General features: G+C 35.9%; 1 protein-coding gene across 1 annotated transcript in view; it reads right to left on the bottom strand.

The window, feature by feature from the left end:
* Positions 1-20,684, bottom strand: part of LOC136033826 (E3 ubiquitin-protein ligase MIB1-like) — a gene marked incomplete in the record, with an annotated part of 265,548 nt that overhangs the window by 241,692 nt on the left and 3,172 nt on the right. Inside the window, 3 exon segments of the mRNA XM_065714758.1 lie at positions 2,444-2,678; positions 5,730-5,901; positions 8,886-9,027. Coding sequence (XP_065570830.1) covers positions 2,444-2,678; positions 5,730-5,901; positions 8,886-9,027 — 549 coding nt within the window.

Genomic DNA, 20,684 nt, shown 5'->3' with positions numbered 1-20,684 from the left:
CGATTAGTTCGTATTTTAGGGGGTAGAAGTCTATTTTGTATCGAGTTCGACTATTGGGAGGGGCTGGTTCGGGTAGTAGTGATCGGTGGCTCGTATTGGCTAGGACAGATTTTCCGAATTGCTGAATCAGGTGTACAAGCCGGCCTTAAAGTGGGATAAATTCAGTTTCGCGAGGGCTTGATCATAAGGTATGTCGCGGTTTCGGAGTATAACCCTTGTTGCTCTTTTCTGGACAGACTCTATGTCGATAACTTCGAAGACCACACTGCCTTTCCATGACGAAAGTAAAACAGTTCAAAATAGGGATGATACCTTTTTATTGACAGTGAATAGATATAAAATTATTTAACTGGATATTTCGAACACATATACAGTGTTCATCATCAGCAGTAAAACTAAAAAAAAAAGAAGCTAGTTTTACTAGCTTTTTTTTAGCTAGTTTTACTAAAACTTTTTTAGTTTTACTGCTGATGATGAACACTGTATATGTGTTCGAAATATCCAGTTAAATAATTTTATATCTATTCACTGTCAATAAAAAGGTATCATCCCTATTTTGAACTGTTTTACATTAGACTCTATGTCGCGTAATAGGTATGCCGTGTGGATAGTCGATGGACCACCGGGCACGCGTACTCGAGCAACGGGCAAACATAACACATGTAGGCATGGAGAAGACTTTCAGTATCACACCCAAAACGCCTCATTTTGGTAAGTGTCTGAAGGCTTGCATTAGCCTTGTGGACGGTTAAATTAATATGGGTACTGAAACTACAGTCACTAGTTAAAGTTACTCCTAAGATTTTCATTTCGTTCGCAATCGGGAAAGAGACTAGAGGCATATCTATGTTCCGATTCAGAGGGTTGAAACGAATTATCTTCGACCTGGCTACAGATGTCAAGTACAAGGTCAAGGGTGCGTCGTTTGGCACCCATTTTCTAGAGATTCATACCTGCAGTTAGGTGGCGGATTAGGTCAAAAGCCTTTCTGATATCCACTGCGTTAATGTCGACGAAACAGCTACCTTTTTCGAGCCTTTGGAGGACACAGTCAAACATCCGTACTAGGTAGATTGTAGTACTACACTTGGAAGCCCACCGTACCGGAATTTATCAATACGCTTATGAATTTGTTTCAGAAGAAACTTGAGCATAAAGACCTCCGTTACTTTCGCCATACGAGGTGTTAGTGAGATTGGGCGGAGATCGTCGCTTGCACTAGGGCTACCAGGCTACAGGCTTTACCACCAAAATGTATAATGACAACATTAGGAAAACAGCTATAAAATCTGCAACTGGGATCACTAGTGGGTTGTTTTTTCAATTATTAAAGCTTGCCCTTATACATAAACATGAAACTTACATATTAAATAGAACCTACATGAAACTTATACATTATGACTAGTGGTAGTGAGAAGTGCCCCCCCCCCCCCCAGTGGACAGTACTCCTACACCCCCATCATCCACGTTTTTAGTAACTTTTTACCTGTCAACTTTTTAGTAGAAAGATGGGATTGTTGCATCTCGTTTAAAGTAGAATGACACAAGAATTTTTAACCTGCATTATTGAAGGCACAAAGTTGGCCAGTGGTCCATCCAGAATACAAGAGAACACACTCTGCGACGGTTTAGTTGTCTCTTACGACTACTACCAAATACTACACCAATAAATACTTCAGATTCCGTTCCTTCGCTGAAAGGGTGGAAGCAACCAAGTTGAACCAAGTTCCGTAGGAGCAATAGCCTCAAGTGGTTCCTTGACCTGGATATAATCTCACTCTTTGATCACTCCTCTCAGCACCCATACGATATGTCTCAGTAATACATCGAAGATAAATTAAACAGCATTCGTTCTGCATTGAAAAAGGTTTTGTTCTTTAGTTTTTGTCAACAATAATGATTCTATAATACCAAATGTAATTGAAATGTTTACAACAGTATTTGCTATGAAAAGCATAATAAATAAAAAAAAATGTCACTATAGGTTAATAAGGGTAGTAATTTTGACCATGTTGGGCTATTTTGTTATATTTATAAGTCGTCTCGGAGGAACTTGAAATGTTTTCTTTTTTTTATTAATAACTAGAATCATTAAAAATTTAAAGCCTTCGATTTTTCACTTACATTCAACAGCGCAACAGAGTTCATTAATCCAACTTAATCAGTGGATTCCCAGTTTATAATATCAACAGGCTGGTTTTGCAACTAGAAAGCCAGGGCGAAAACAATATATATATTACAAATTAAAACAGTACTAAATAGCATATAATTTCCAAAGTGTCCATTGTCTAAATCTTTCATACAGCGATGTTAAGCGAGGAGAAACTACTTCGAAACTAGGTATAAAATTGCAATCTATGCTAAGAGGCTTCGCAAACAATATATTAAGCAACATAAAAACCAATCCACTGAAAGAGCTCACAAGCAAAAGAGATCTACTAACCATTCCTTCAAATCCACATCTATATAAATTCTTCGTTCCACAATCCCAAACAACATACGCAGCTGAACGTGGACTAGAGGCTGACCAATCTTGGATTTCAGTAACTTTTCCACGGCGACCATTCCCACCATCTTGTTCTTCCCATTGCCAGTCTACACCGCGTACAACACGAGCACCAGCAAAGATACCACGAACGCCAATCTTTTTGCTTTTCCTCCGGGCTTCAAGTAGTACCCTAGAACATGATGTTTAAAACCTTAATATTTTACAAATTCTTATCTCTTCCAAACTCTAAATGTCTCCACTGTTTCTAAGCATTCTCGATAACAAGCATAAAGCAGGAAACAAAAAATGAATCTTACTTTACATAATTGATAAGTGGCGGTAACTCCTAATCAGTCACTAATCTAAGAACAATCATGTAGTGTAATCCTAAGGACTGCATCTTTGCCGAATGGCATATTTGTTTACTCCTGTGTTATTTCGTCATGTGTATTTTGTGAAATAGAAAAAAGTCTGAAGGCTCAAGTCTGTTATACAGTGATTATTTCTACGAAGTAATTTTAAAACCAGAGTCAATGTGTTTTCAAATACTCATAAGAGAGTAAACGTTTTTGTTTTAGATAACTTCGAAGACCAAACTGCCTTTCCATTACGAAAGTAAAACAGTTCAAAATAGGGATGATACCTTTTTATTGACAGAAAATAGATATAAAATCATTTAACTGGATATTTCGAACACATATACAGTGTTTACTGCTGATGATGAACACTTTATATGTGTTCGAAATATCCAGTTAAGTAATTTTATATCTATTCACTGTCAATAAAAAGGCATCATCCCTATTTTGAACTGTTTTACTTACGTTTTTGTTGTTTTTTACGCCTGAAGGCAAGCGAGTATTTCTCATTAAAAGGCGACTAATTTTAAAAGTAGTTATCAATTTAAAACGAACACTATTTTGCCAAGTGAAAACTTGTTGATAAAATCACCATGTACTCCTTGCTTTTCACCAATACTTATGGCTACTATAGGAAATTAAATATAAAAAAACACGCCCCGCCCTTTATGCTAAAGTTTGATTCTTTCTCTTAACTCTACTTTTTAAAACAGTAAGAAACTTAAGCGTAAATAGCGGGGCGTTGAGGAGGAAAAACCCCTTTCATATACGGAGTAATTTCTGTTCGTTTTAAGTTTTAATGTTGCTCCTGACTTTCATTTAAAAAAACATTTTTTTTTTATTTAATTTCTGGACATTTTTGAATTAATGCATGTTTTGATCTTGGCTCTCCGCACATAAATAATTAAAACAAAATTTGCATATTAATTAATTGCAATTAATCGGAAGACTTTGAGAAAAAAGGAGTGAAGGAGGAGGCCTAGTTCCCCTCCAATTTTTTGATTACGTAAAAATGCAACTAGAACTTTTAATTTTTTACAAACGTTTTCATTGGTAAAAATTATACATAACTTACGAATTAACTTACGTAATGAACTCCAATATTCGTATGTTTCTACTGCGTATATGAGGGGGTTCAACCCTCATCGATACCTCGCTCTTTACACTAAAGCTTAAATGTCCCAATTCCTTAAGAATGACCTCTGAATCGCAAAGGCAGTAGAATAAAAAGTTGAAATTACTTAAAATACTTTAGCGTAAAGAGTGAGGTATAACGAGGAGGTAAACCCCTCATATGCGTAATAATTTTTGTTCGTTTTGAGTTTCAATGATGCTCCTTACTTTCAGTAGAAAAAACTTTTCATATTTATTTTTTCATTGTTTTTTCAAATAATGCTAGAAAATCCCGCACCCCTTCATTGAAATTGTCTTCCTCCATGAAAAGTTCCTCCATGGAAATATCCTCCCACGTAACCCCCCCCCCCCTCAACTCTCCCCCCTAAACCAGAAAAATCCCCCTGAAAACGTCTGTACACTTCCCAGTAACCATTACTATATGTAAACATAGGTGAAAGTTTGTAACTTGCAGCCACTCCCACGGGGACTGCAGGGGAGTAAGTCGTCCCTAAAGACATAGTTATTAGGTTTTTCGACTATGGTGAATAAAATGGCTATCTCAGGATTTTGATCCGGTGACTTTTGGGAAAAAATGAGCGTGGGAGGGGGCCTAGGTGCCCTCCAATTTTTTTGGTCACTTAAAAAGGGCACTAGAACTTTTAATTTCCGCTAGAATGAGCCCTCTCGCAACATTCTAGGACCACTCATTCGATACGATCACCCCTGGAAAAAAAACAAAAACAAAAAAAACAAATAAATACGCATCCGTGATCTGTCTTCTGGCAAAAAAAAATGCGAAATTCCACATTTTTGTAGATAGGCGCTAGAAACTTCTACACTATGGTTCTCTGATACGCTGAGTCTGATGGTGTGATTTTCATTAAGATTGTATGACTTTTAGGGGGCGTTTCCCTCTAAAATGAGGCAAATTTTCTCAGGCTTGTAACTTTCGACGGGTATAACTGATCTTAATGAAACTTATATGTTTATATATTTAAACTTTATATATTATTTAAACTTAAAAGTCCAAAAAACGGGAACTAAAAACGCACCTCTGTGGATGAGGCTGCCAAATACAGCTATATCCATTCTCGCTTATGAGCTTGAATCTCATACCATCTGTCTTAAATCAGCCAATGCACATCCCTCCTCCATTATACCAGCCCCTACTCCTGAAATCCTGGAGAAACAGCCAGTATTCCGCCAATTGATCCGGTCGAATCAACCAATGGGTTTGGAATTTAAACAAATCAAAGATTTACCCACCCTTCAAACCGTGCTTTCTGAGTTTCCCAACTTGGAACCGATTCAGTATGCTGGCAATCAAATTTGAGACTGCAGTGTAAAGCCTTTTATTCATCCCTATTCATTTCCGAAAACACTGGTGTCGAATATCCGTCCACTTATGCACAAAATGGAAATTGCTAAATAAATAAACAATACTTATTTTATTTCAACTTGAATATAATAATTTTGCTCTGTATCCGTTCTTTATACTGCCTCTATTTGTTTTTAGTTGTTTTTTTTTATTCTTTTTTTTTTGTCCTTTATAGGAAATTTTAAAATTTCAATCGCAAATTTAGCTATTTTATTTATCAAAAGCTTAATTCTTATCATTATATATAAACTCAACTTATCTAAACAATAAGAGAGTGTTTTGACTTCAAACAATTTAAAAACCAACAATCAATTCTCGTTTTCTTCTTCTTTTTCTTTTCATGTAAGCAGCAGACATAAACGATAAGTATGAAAACGATACAAATCTGTACCTTTCAGAACCAGGAGTTGTAATACGATAAAATCTGTGCCGCAAATGATGTTTATCACCATGGTAACAAACTGAGCACAGATCATAATTAGGACATTCAGCACACTTCCAGCGAATTCCAAATATAGGCTGTTGACGACAGGTGTCACACATAGTTCCCTCGTGTTTGATTCCTAAACGAAGTATTACAACAAATTAGAAAAATAAATACGAAAAAAAAAACAAGATTAAACAGAATTATAACTTTTAGTTTCAAAAATATATGGATCCAAACAGGGATTTCAAAATCGTCAACAAATACTTTTAAGTTTCCATAGAATAATACTGCTAAATGCGTGCGGATTATTGCTGCATTAACTCGGTTGGCATTTTTTGAATAAAAACAATTAGGCGATTTTAAACCGTAGGAAAAAAATGGACCTTATACACAAGTAATTGCTTATAAATTTTATTGAATAGTTCCTTTTATTATGAATTTTATCCTTAGATCATAGTTTCTCCAGAGCCATTGGTTGCGCATGGGGCGTGGACGATGTGTTTCATGAAGCCTTTCATATGTCTTGACTTTCCTTGAGTCTAATTTCAGCTATGACCCAGTTCAAGCATTCAATGCAGCATCTGGTGGTAAAATGTAGTGGTGCTGAGGTAAGACAAGCAGCATTTTCTTAAAAGACATTCTTAAGCGTTCACGCGGGTCTTGTAATGACTCAAGATTCAGATTTTCCAAGATTTGGAACTATATATTACTCTGCTTCCAGTTATGATTGCAACTACTCTTTTATAAATAGCTCAAATTTCGTTACATAAGTAGTTGGTATTCAGGACAAACAGCTCCAAGACGGACGTAGCGTACTCAAGCTGCAGTCGATGGCCAGTTTCGACGCTGTCATTTTCATTCATTGCCTCATTACCAAACATATTTTCCCATGTCTTTTGCATTAGCCGTTTAGATTCATGCATCATCTTATCATCTTATATAATTTCTTAAGACGTCATGGGTACTGAAAAATGTCTTTTCCAGTTTATAACCACAGATCACTGTGCAAAGTTTTTGTTTCCTGTAATATGTGATTCTTGCTATCGGTTGCTCCATGCTTTTTGCTTTACGTGTTGTGATTTTCAATCTCGCTTGTTTTCTAGTCACATTTATCCGTGCTTCATTTTCATTAAGCAATCCTTTAAACCTTTGTTCTATGCCCTTTGCTTTATCATTTCCAGTTCAATTCGATTCTTGCTATCGGTTGCTCCATGCTTTTTGCTTTACCTGTTGTGATTTCCAATCTCGCTTGTTTTCTAGTCACATTTATTTGTGTTGCATTTTCATTAAGCATTCCATTAAACCTTTGTTACATGCCCTTTACTTTATCGTTTCCAGTTCAATGTGATTCTTGTTATCGGTTGCTCCATGATTTTTGCTTTACCTGTTGCGATTTTTTACCTGTGCTTATTATTCAAGTGACCCGTCTTTATACCGCACCCAAATCAACGCACGACAGCAAGAGTTTGGATAGATGCACTACCAGCTTTTACTACCTTATCAACAAGCTCAGTAAACCTACAATCAGACGAAAGCACAACTATCATGGATATTTGGAGTTGGTAACAGGAAATGGCACTGAAAAACGTACCTCCACTTCTATGCTCGAACCTCCCTCTATGTTCTGTAATAAAATCGGGTACATCAGGAGCAGGAGACTTGGTACTACTTTCCAAAACAACATATTTTCTTGTTTGCTTATGATTTCTAATAATTTTAACACAGTTTCAAACAGTCAAAATAATTTGATATTTGTTGCTGTTTCACCCCTCTTTCTCTCCTAACATCCCAAAGTAGTTAGTGAACGTATTGTTGAGGATTTGTAAAAGATTTCAAAACGGTTTGGATTTCAGTGGCGCTAGAAATGTCACTGGGAAATACACCTCAACGGCTTGATAGAATAGACACTTTGCAAGTCATGCAAACACTCTCAAAAATTTTATTCTGTTTTTCTGCAGCTTCTTTCCCAGGATATTTTCAATTTCTTTTTTTGGGGATAAGGAGCATGTGCAAACAGCACTTCCATTTTTACAACTCTTTCTTGTAACTTCTTACTTTTAATATGTTTTTCCTGTTTTATGTTGCTCAAACCAATGAGATAACTGACACTTGGTTCAATGCATGTTAGAAAAATTCTCATTTTTTTCTTCAAAAAAATAGTTGAAAACTTTCCACTCTAGGTTTGATTTTATTAAAAACTACCCTGCTTCCCATTTGATCGAAGTTTTCCAGTCAGACCTTGGAAAGCATTCTATGAGTTATATTTTTTATAGCGTTTCCAATCTGCATTTTTAATAACAGCTTAATTTTTAACACGGAAGATTTTGTCTATGAATTTTGGAAAGCCCGCTAATCTGCGTCTACTTTGTCTGTTTTATCTATGGTTCTTGACAATGTAGATGGCGTTTACGGATTTCAAATACATTTTCTAAAATTTTCAAAACTTCAGTATTCTAAATTTAGCTCTTTAAAGGAGAATTTTAGTTACTACTGCTTGAAAACTTTCAATTACTGTAATCTATTATACCTTAAGTCTGACTATCAATATATGCTGCTACGCACCCTAGGTTATAAAGAAGGTTCATTATATGAACCATAGCAGAACTATGGGTTACCCTCGTCATTCATTTTAAGTCGTTTTTTATTTAAGAAAAATATATATTTTACATCAACAAAAGCTAAACTACTGTAAATGAGTCTTTATTATAGTCATAAATTTCAGTATATTTAGCTATATTCAATTCATTGCCTACAGGGAATTGAAACGTTTTGACAAATTAAGGAAAAAATTGTTATTTCCAACAGGATATCTTTTATTTCTAGCAGCAATAATCATTGATAAGTTTTCTTATTGTCATAAACATATAATGGTAGATCCTATAATATAATGGTAGATCCTATCTGATTTCACGGATCCTCACTTATATACGTTCCATATTCAGTTATGGTTGACAATTTCTTGACAATCATAGTTAGGATGAAAAAAGGAGAATAGAAAAATACTCATTTCTACAAGATCCTTCTCCTATCCCAATGAAGGTTGAATGTATTTAAAGAGTTCCAATATCTAAAAGAGGACTTTCAAGTATGATGGAATGAATAAATATAAAAACGGTAAACCTGTGGGAGCGCTATCTAGGATCCTTAAGTCGAAAGCACCAGAACAACGATAATTTGCAGCTGTTCCGTTGTCCCAAACTACAACCACTTCTTCTGGAGATTCAAAATTTCGGACAGTTCCAACATGACCTTCGCCACCATCCTGAAAAGAAAATCAATCTTAACAGCAAACCATTAACCTAACTTACACTAGGCTGACCAAAATTAACTTTATCCATGCTTCAAGATTTCCTCGAAGGGTCTGGGGCTCAAAGGGTCTGTAAAATTCTAATTAAAAATGAAATACTTTCTGTTCTGTAATAAAGTCAGGCATATTGAGAAGGGAGCTTGCCACTACTTTCCAAAACGACACGGTATTTTCTCTTTTGTTTGTCATTTCTAGCAATTTTCACATAGTTTCGAACAGCCAAAATAATTTCACATTTGTTGCAGTTGCATCCCTCCTTCCTCCCCACATCCAAAAGTAGTTAGTAAACGTAATGGTCGGGCTTTGTAAAAAGGTTTTCAAAGCACTTTACTTACTTACTCGTACTTTATTCAGTACATAAGTTGATTTGCACTTCTCCCTCGGACTGGGAAATGGTAGATAATTGAACTCTTCTGGTTACAAATCTGGGCCATGGGACAGAGAATTTTAAGCCATGATGGATAATATCAACAACATGTTGACAAATGGTGTATCAACAACATGGTGGTCTTTAAGAGGCAAATCTGAGCAATGAAAGACGATGAAGACAGATGATGGTTCTATTCGGCAATCTATTACGGATATTTATTCCAAAAATTTGCCTCAAGGATCCATGGTCAAAACATTTGAGGGTTTGGATTTTAGTGGTTCATACTGGCAATGTTTAGCAGCCTTGAGAAAGAGAGAGCAGACCAGAGATCTTCAAATTTGGTTTTTCACTCATGTGGATCTCTTTCTTGTCATAGGGCAGTATGGAGATCAGAGCAAAGGCAGAAGATGTTGCTTTCATGCATGTGCGTATTTCGTCATTGCATTCCCAATTAAATCTTTACTATTCGTTTGAAATATTCAAGTTTTATAATCAATTCCATCTGCTAATATTTCAGTGAGCATGATTTGTTGTTCATGGAACTACAATAAGATTTCCAAGCACATTATTTTTCAACTAACGAGTTTGATCAAGGGGACATACCAGTATTTGAACACAAAGAGTGTGCCTCTATGTTTCCCCAAAGGAAATATCGAAAAATTAAGCCTGAAACGTTTTTTTTGTGACTGCTACTTGAACAGTTATCTTACATCTCTTCCCCAGAAACCCAAACATCCCAAATTGACAAGGCAAGTTGGCTACGTTAACGTTCAGCAAAACTACAAGACATATAATAGGGAGTTACAATGATTTTAAGTTCTTCCGTAAGGAAATATATAATTAATGAGCTGCATAAACTCGGTTGACTAACAAAGTTATACTGGTTAAGTAATCTGTTAAGTAGAATAGAGAAAGGTCCCCGTTGTCTGCATTACTTCCACTGGAAGAATTTTGAAGGTCCATTACATTAGGATCATGGTACATTTATATTTGCCAAGAGTCAAAATCAAGAGCAACAATTGGTATTGTTATCAAAACCTGAAAAGAAGAAAATGTTGGTTTTCGTCCTATCACTAGTTCAAAAGAATGTGGACCTCTAAGAGGTTTCGAAACTCAGGACTAAATAATTAATAGATTAAAAAAAAGGAACTAGCAATATATCTACTATGACATACTATTTGGCTGTTTGTTATGTGAAGTTAAATTATGAAGAGACTAAGCCAGTCACATAACGCCACAACTTTGTTTGACATAATCCTATAGGAGCTGGTTTCATCATTTGATGCAACTTTTTAATATCTATATGAATGGCTACATGTTAGTCATCCAAAAACCGAAAATATTTTTTTTCCAAAGAAGGAGCAATTGTACATTGAAGCAACAAGTTTCTATCTTTTTATATTAAATTCAGAAATAGTTTCTTCATTTTCTGCTTCTTTTTGAGCGTCGCCACAAGAGAGCAAAGAGAATTTGTAGTCACCCTCAAAAGGTTTTCCAGAAATTAGTAAATACCAGACTAAGGGAAAAGTTCTTCTCAAATAGAGTTGTCAGGTTTTGGAGTTCCCTTAGTGAAAAAATGGTAACCTCTACCAGCATAGATGTGTTCAAGTCATCAGTCAACAGGGAGTAGCTGAACAAAGCGTGATTGGACCATTTGGGATGCCACAGATGATTGATTTAGGCTCTTAGGAATGTCATTTTTCAAATTATTTTCTGCCAGTCCACCTCCTCTTGATACAATATTTCGATTTATAATTTTGGGTCATATTGTAAAGTTAGGCCATGCTAAAGACTGTATCACCATCTCGCCAACATCTATTTAAGCACATATTCACCATCTTAAACCAGGTGAAGTATTGGATATGGATGGCCTGCAACCCAAACATCTGATATACAGGACAGTAAAATTGTTCAAACATATTGCTATTTTATTCCAGGCTTGTATCACCCAGGAGCATATTCCTGATGTGCGATGCGAAGGTTAAGTATCGTGCATTTTTAAGAAAAATAAAGACCCGAAATCCTGTGATGCATATAGACCAGTAACTGTGTGTTTGATGATTGGTATCCTTCTTGACAAGCTTATCTATAATAAAATTAGCATGAAATGTGATCATGGCGATAACCAATTTGGTTTTTGGGAAGGACTTGGCATGCAGAACGCCAATGCAACTTTTCTAGCAATTCTTAAAAGGCATAAAAAATAAAAGAGTTACCTCTACGTTTGTGCCATTGATATTTCACAAGTTTTTGACTCCGTTCTTCACTCTCACACGGTTGTCTCTCTTTAGAAGTGGAGTTAATCTATTTGTTTGTGCCTACCTATGGCAGTCATATCAGAAGTCCTCAATCTGGATACGTTTGCAAGGTACAGTTAGTAATTGTATTTATGCGCGATGTGGTGTTAAGCAAGGTCCTGTTCTTATTCCAGCAATATTTAATAACTCTATTAGAGTAATGACTCAACAGATTTCGCCATACTTAAGTGAGGTATATATCAATGCAAGTCACTTGTCATACACTGACAACATTCTTCTCTTGGCTGATAGTCTTGAAGCACTCCAGAACGACGTTGATGTTGTTTGCTCTGGAGTGAATGAAATCGGTCTTACAGGTACTGCTTCCTAAACTGAGTTTCTTGTCTTTAGACCAGAGATCACCACCAATGATACAATCCAAGTTGGTCCTGCTACAATCTCATCTTCCAGTTCAGTTAAGGGCTTCCATTTAAAACTTCAATTAGATCCACTAGGCAGCTTATAATTGATTCTTTGAAAGAAAAACTAAGAAAATCCTGCAGTCTTCTCGTCATGGTAAAGGGCCAATTTGATAAGAGAACCCTTGTTTAGCTATATAATGTGTTTTTTTGCATCACATGTGTTATTTTTTAGATCTTTTTGGAAATATTTTCTCTCCCTTTCCCTCAGAGTCAACAACAATAGCCTATATTTAAGAACAACATCTTACCAAATTGAGTCTAACTAATAATCTAAACCAATTTGTTGACAATTGGCTAAGTTTGTTGTTCTTACATTTTGATTAGTTTCATTGAGTGAGCTTATTTGGACTTTTTATTTCTCACTTATTGCTAGTTATATTTAATAAGTAGCCTATAATTGTGATAGCTGAGTATTACAAAGTATAGTAGCCTAATTTTAGACTTTACTGTGTTACCCTCACCCTAGCAGTCTGGTTAGCCTTAGTCTACTTGCCTATTGATTATAAATCTGCACACCTGTTGGTAGTTTTGGACTTACAACCAGTATAATAGCCTATTGCCAGTGTGATGCCCCATCCACAATGTAACAAACGTCAGAAACCAACTACTCCTGAAAAAGACATAGATAAATGTTCTGTCGCTGGGTGTTTGCTTGATAACAGTTCTTGCGCATTACATTGTGATGAATGTGACCAACGGTTATGTGCATAATGCCTCTCAATGTCCTCCACTGAATATGATAGTTTTGTAAAAATGAATAACCAACTTTGTAGCACCCGGGTATGCCCCATGTGTTCAGTGCAGCATTCAAAATGAAATACATACCTCTCTTGAAGGTATTAATTGCTAAAGTGCAAAGTTTAGAAAACATCTTCTCATCTAAAGTGTCTGTTGCCAATGTTGAAGAGATTGTCAATCAAACCATTGTTGATAAGCTGCAGCCTGAAGTTCGAAAGATGGTGCAACAAGAAAACGACAGACAGAAAAAACGCATGAATTTAGTAGCATACAGTGTCCCACCCCAAACCAATGCCTTACATTTCTTAAAAAAAAATTCTGAAAAACAAGTTTCAAATTGTATTGGTGCAATGACCAATTTGCAAATGCTGTCAAGCACTGACCTTAACTCGAATGCTCCGAACTCATCCAATCGACCACACCCACTACTGTTCTCAGTTAGTTCCTTTAAACAAAAATTTACATTCTAACACAGCCCCGCATACAAAAGGGAGACATTCGTTTCCATGCTGATGCCTCAAAAGAATACCAGCTACATAGAACTAATAAAAGAAATCAAGAAAAAAGCTGCTGCTGGTGAGCAAATTTTCGGAATCAAAAATGATTGTATAGAGACAAAAAACGAGCTAAAACAGGGAGCCATTGCCCCAATCAACAGAATGGATCTTTCAATACCTATCCCCTACCTCAACATAGCACAAATAATGGGAGTGATTTATCTGTTCTATATACAAACGCAGACTGTTTATCTTCAAAAGTTCATGAATTTCAAGCCCAAATATCAGCCCTTAAACCCCAAGTCATTGTTATTACAGAATCACTACCCAAGAACTGTCAGCAACCAGATGTGTATTGCCAGCAAGTGCATGATTATAATCTCATTGTAAACAGTAATTAAGCGTGGAATTTTCATTTTATGTTCATACCTCATTTAAGTATATGGAAGTTAATGACCCAATCTCTTCAAGCACAAGTAAATGTTTAGTTGTTGATGAGAAGTTACTTGGGTCGACAAGTGCTGTTAGAGTTGTAGACATTTATCATAGTCCTAGTGTTACTGAATTGTCTACATTTAACCTCAATTGGGCCTCAAGTACAACGCACCTTTCTGATGAGTAACATTACCTTTTTTTAAATCTACGCCAATTTTTAATCCACCTATTCCCAGCGCCAGTCACGTGACCGAAATTAAACTGCTCGGCGTTCATATCACTTCGGATCTGAAGTAGAATAAACATGTTGATGGCATGTTAAATAAAACTAATTTGGCCATCAGGTCTCTGAAGCTGTTAGCTCGCCATGGAATCCCTGCACCACACCTCCTACGCATCTATTTCTCTTTTATACGTTCCACACTTGAATACTGTTGCCCTGAACGGCATTTCGGGCTGACTAGGGAACAGTCGGACCGGGTTGAGAGGGTACAATACCATGCCCTCCTAGTAATCTCAAAAGTACCGTACATATCCCTCCTTAATCAGTTTCAACTTCAAACCCTTCAATCTCGTCGTTTAAAACTAGCCCTATCCTCTGGCAATAAAATCTTGTCCAGCCCTATACACCGAAATATCCTCCCACCCCAACATCAACCGGCACGGGTAAGGCCACTCAGGGCCGTTGTAGAGCCTGTACCGAAACTTGAACCTGTGACTGTGTCACATGCTCGTTATGAGCTTAGTTTTGTGCCCTCGTTTGTTAAGTTGTTTAATGCTGGGTCGACTTTTTATTCCGGATTATTGTTGTTAATTATATGTATTATAATTTTGTGTATACTTGTCGACTTATTTTTGTGCGAATGAGACAATTATTATTGTTAATTGTATATATTATAATTTTTGAATGTTAATTTCGACTTGTCGACGGACTTTTGTGTGTGCATGACAATAAAAACTAATAATCGGCTCTTTCCGTCGCTCTGTCCTTTTTTTAAATAAAATGAATTTGAATTTGAGTCGTTTGAAAGTCAATTTCTACAAACTTTACAAGAGCTTTGTTTGCATCAAGACATTTAAGGCCCTGCTCGCTTGCGCACTAATTCAACCCCTTCAGTCTTAGACCTTTTAATCACGAAATCACCTGATGATATTGCTAGTGTTTAAGTTTTTACCACCACTAGGAAAAAGCGATCGTTTGTTATTGGCAATATCAATAAATTGTTTTTTGGGTTTTCCTGATAGGGCTTATTCCAAATAGTTCTCCCAAATATGATTATGATAGAGCAAGTTACGTTGCATCTTCTGATTATATTTCGTCTCTTTTGATCCAAGAGGATTTGCAGCAATTTAACGCTACCGCTGATGTGTCCTTTGATTTTATTAAACAGGCCCTTAAATAAAGTAAAGATTGGTATATACCAATTTCTACTAGCAGAAATTTTCCAAAAATAGACAGATCCTTCCTCAGTATATAATACAAACGCTAAAAGAAAAAGATGATAGGTGGCGTGAACACGTAAAACTTAAAACCTTTGATTCATGGTCAAGATATAAAAAGACGAGAAATAGAGCAACTAACTTCCTTCATCTAAATTGTCAAGAGGTTGTGTCTAATGTTATTGCATCATTCCAAAGTTACCCAAAAAGATTTTGAAACTATGTAAGAATGAATCAAGCTCCACAATCCCCATCATTCACCTCCTTTATAAATCCTGAAACTTTTTCACATATAGATGATAATTATGTAAAATAACAATATCAGCTATATGATATTAGCCCACAAAAAGAAGCATGGATAATGGATTATCTTATAAATAGAGCCAAAGAGGTTGTGGTAAGTGATGCTTTGTCACAACCTATGTCTTTCATAAATAGAGTTTCCACAAGGCAGTTGGCTTGGGCTAATACCCTTCTGTCTTTTTATCAATGGTTTGCCACATATCTAGGAATTCGGCCTTAAAAATGTCCCTACACGATATGAAAGTTTAAGGTCAGTATTGAATTAGCATGAGATTTCTATACTTCAAGAGGATTTAGTTGCTCTGCACTGGTGGTGTACAGTGGACTCTGTTCATTAAAAAAACCAAGTGCAATGCTATGCACTATTTGTGTAGACTCCCTCAACAATATCATTACTTTGTTGATGGATGATGGTAAATCCATTTCAAGTGCGGAGTATGTTCTAGGCCTTGGTTTGCTTTGATTTGAGTCTGAAATTTGATAAACATGTATCAGATCTCACCCATAAGGCAAATTACCAATTATTACATCTAAAGTGTACATTTTCTAAGTTTAATCCTTGGTCATTGATTTCACTTTATGTATCCACTATACATCAAATACTTGGGTATTGCTCATCAGTATAGAATCCCCTTAATAAGAAAGACAGGGAAAGAGTTGAGAAAGTGCAACATTGGGCCCCCAAACTCATATCTTACCAGAGACATCTACCATACCACCAGAGAATGCAGGAACTACAGTTGCCTAGTCTTCAGTTCAGTCATGATAGAGCTGACCTAATAAATACATTCCGCATTGTTAGGAACATTGACAATACCCCTCCAACTCACTTCTTCACTTTTACAGAATACAGTAGTACCCATCAACACCAACACAAAATATTCACCATATTCATAGAAAAGATTAGGCCAAAACTCTTTATCTAGCCAAGTGTGAAAGACTTGGAATTGACTTCCATTGACTATCACAATCCAGTCTTTCAAAAGTAGTTTAGTCTCTTCAAATTTCCATGCTAGGTCTTATCACAATCTGTTTTGAGAATTTTTTTTGTATCAGTTGTTCTGTGACCAGTATGTTTTCATAGTGTGTTATTTTTCATAGATCTGTATGTGTGCATTAAGTTATCAGCATGTCATAAACTTTTTTTTTATAATGTTTAGTGCAACAAGCTTGATAAAGCTTACCATATTTTGGTATTAAAAAATAAATAAAGAAGCAAATCTGATTGCTGTTCTTTAGGGTCTGTAAGTATTTTCTTAGTGTCCCCATTTGAACTCAAAATAGTTACATTTCCTGATGGGATGGTGTTTATGAGATTTGTCAAAAATTGATGAACTGTCACGTTTGCTGACTGCTGCAACCTAATTATCAATTTTACACTAACTTGCCTTCTATCAAGTGCCTAGCATTGCTAGTCATGATATCTTATAGTGTTTGACCCATGCTGAATGAGTGTTTAAAAGTTAAAGTTGTCAATAGCTCTGCATAATTTTTGTTTTTCTTTTTCTTATCCTCAAAAATAAACTACTTACTGCCCTTGCAAATCCCATTTCAAGCCTTTTTATTTACTTTTATTCATTTTCATTTTTTTAACTGTTTATTCAATTCTGTAACCTGAAAGTAATTTGTAATTTGACACTTTATCCATCAATTATGTCAAACAAAAGTGATTTGTATTTTTTTTTAATTTGAAACCTACACATGAATCTTGACAATGTTAAAAGGGCAGAATAGAAATGTCTTTAAATTATTGAGTTTATATAATTTTATTGCTGCATATCAATTCATGTTAAATAGATGACTGCAGATGCAAAATAAGCACTGGAGGTAATAATTAAGACTATGAGATCATTACAAGGAAACACCCCAAAAAAACTAAAACTACCTTATGACAACCATTTATACTTACTTATCTAATTCCAAACTGTGCATTGATTCACTTCATCCTCTATTCAGTGGATAAATATTAGTCCACTTTATATAATACCATCTATCTATATACAGCTAGTATCTATATAAAAATAAGTTGTCTGTGTGTGTGTCGAGTGACGTCATGTTTGTGTGTCGACTGACGTCATGTTTGTTAACTGATGAAATTACATACCGGGACACCAGGACACAAATGACGACCGGGACACAGGGAATATAAATGACGACCGGGAACCTCAAAGAGAAATTACAGACTGGGACACCCGGACACAAATCATGACCGGGACACAGGGAATATAAATGACGACCGGGACACAGGGACACAACTACAATGGGGACGCCGGGGGCACAGGCGGGATATATAAATGACGATTGGGACACAGGGATTGTTTGAATAGAAATTACAGACCGGGACATTGGGACACAAATGACAACCACGACACCGGGGCATAGGGAATATAAATGACGACCGAGACACTCAAAGGAAAATTACAAACTGGGACACCGGGACACAAATGACGACCGGGACACAGGGAATATAAATGACGACCAGGACACAGGGACACATCATTAGAATAATGAGATATAGATCTGAATATGGATTGTTTTTCCCATGGACAATTATATGTTGCATGTTCAAGAGTCAGTAAACCTGACAATCTATTTATATGCAACATATATATACATATGTATATATATATATATATATATATATATATATATATATATATATATATATATATATATATATATATATATATATATATATATATATATATATATATATTCACAGGTGGGACACAGGGACACAACTACAATGGCGCGTAACGACTTACGCGCGCGGGGGGGCTTGGGAGGCGCGAAGCGACCCACCAACAGCTAGTATCTATATAAAAATAAGTTGTCTATGTGTGTGTGTGTGTCGAGTGACGTCATGTTTGTGTGTCGACTGACGTCATGTTTGTCAACTGATGAAATTACATACCGGGACACCAGGACACAAATGACGACCGGGACACAGGGAATATAAATGACGACCGGGAACCTCAAAGAGAAATTACAGACTGGGACACCCGGACACAAATCATGACCGGGACACAGGGAATATAAATGACGACCGGGACACAGGGACACAGCTACAACGGGGACACAGACGGGATATATAAATGAGGACCGGGACACAGGGATTGTTCAAATAGAAATTACAGACCGGGACACAGTGAATATAAATGACGACCAGGACACTCAAAGAGAAATTACAAACTGGGACACCGGGACACAAATGACGACCGGGACACAGGGAATATAAATGACGACTGGGACACAGGGACACATCATTAGAATAATGAGGTATAGATCTGAATACGGATTGTTTTTCCCATGGACAATTATATGTTGCATGTTCAAGAGTCAGTAAACCTGACAATCTATTTATATGCACAGACAATGGGACAGCAAAGAATGTTGTATATTCGCATGTATATATATATATATATATATATATATATATATATATATATATATATATATATATATATATATATATATATATATATATATATATATATATATATATATATATATATATATATATATATATATATATATATATATATATATATATATATATATATATCTATTCACAGGTGGGACACAGGGACACAACTACAATGGCGTGTAACTAATATGGCATGTAACGACTTACGCGCGCGGGGGGGGGGGGGCGAAGCGCCATCCCACGAGCTAGTTATATTATATAATAGTAAACACTATAATTTTTTGATGGATAATAATAACTGAGAAGGAAAGAAAAGAGAAGTGCTATCACAATATATATTGCCAATATATAAAATTGGGTATATATTTATCAATTAAGGATGAGGGAGGGGTAGATATATCATGTGTTGTGACTTAATGGAGCTTTAGAAACTTGTAAATGCTAGGAATAAATGAAGATGAAAAGGTGATATTGTGTAACAAAAAGATCAATCAAGTGGACAGGTGCATTCACAATTATTGTAAACAAGATAAGTGAGCACTTATGATTGTTCTAAAAGTAATCTTCATAATTATTTAATAGAGTATGTTATACATACCCTACTAATTTAGAGGTATTTTAGAGGCTTTGCAAGTGAAGGCTGCAAAAATAGGCTTGAAAATTGGGTTGAGAAGATTAAGTTGCTATAAGCTAGGAATAAGAAAAGATGAAAAGGTGATATTGGGTAACAAAAAGATCAATCAAGTGGACAGCTGCATTCACAATTATTGTGAACAAGGTAAGTGAGCATTTATGATTGTTTTAAAAGTAATATACATAATTATTCAGTAAGGTATGTTATACAAAGGTATTCTAGAGGATTTGCAAGTGCAGACTGCAAGAATAGGTTTTAAAATTGTGTTAAGAAGATTAAGTTGATAAAAGGCTAGGAATAAGTGAAGATGGGAAGATGATGTTGGGTAACAAAAATATCAACCAAATGGACATCTGCACACACCTTGGTAGTATTATTAGTAAAGATGGTGGGGTGCAGTAAAAACGTCAAAAGTAGAATAGCCAAGGCCCAAGGTGTTTTTTCACAGTAAAAAAAGTTTAAAAGAATAGAAAGATAAGTATACAAACCAAGATCAGAATATTGGCAGCTATAGTGATGACAGTGGTAAATTATGGTTCTGAATCATGGGTGCTCTGAAAATGGAGGAAGATTTGGTAGATATTTCCCAGAGAAATTGCCTATAAATTGTTCTGGGTACCCAACTAACTGACTGTATTTCAAACAGTAAGCTGTATGAAAAGTGTGGTTCAATTCTGTTTTCTATGGGTATAATGAGAGAAAGGTTGAGATGGCTAAGGCATGCTCTGCAGATGAAGGATGAGAGATCACCAAAGATTGTTCTTGTTGGCCAACCAACTAAGGCTAAACAGAAAGCAACTGGTCCTCAGTTGGGGTAAGAAGAAGTCAAAAGGGAAGATTTAAGGGAAATGGGTACTTCCTGGGAGGGTGTTAAGAGTGAGGCCTTGAATAGACTAGGATAGATGAGTGTGCATAGCTGTGTTGGCCTCAGGTAGCTTGGTGAGTCATTAGTAGTATTAGTAGTACCATGTTATATCATTAGCGCCATAAGGGCCTCATCAGACCAAAACTGGAATTTTGGATGTGATTTGCTACTCCTTATAAAAAGG

Source organism: Artemia franciscana, chromosome 12 (genome assembly GCF_032884065.1).
Source record: "Artemia franciscana chromosome 12, ASM3288406v1, whole genome shotgun sequence".
Lineage (NCBI taxonomy): Eukaryota > Metazoa > Arthropoda > Branchiopoda > Anostraca > Artemiidae > Artemia > Artemia franciscana.
This window is presented reverse-complemented; position numbering and strand designations above follow the sequence as displayed.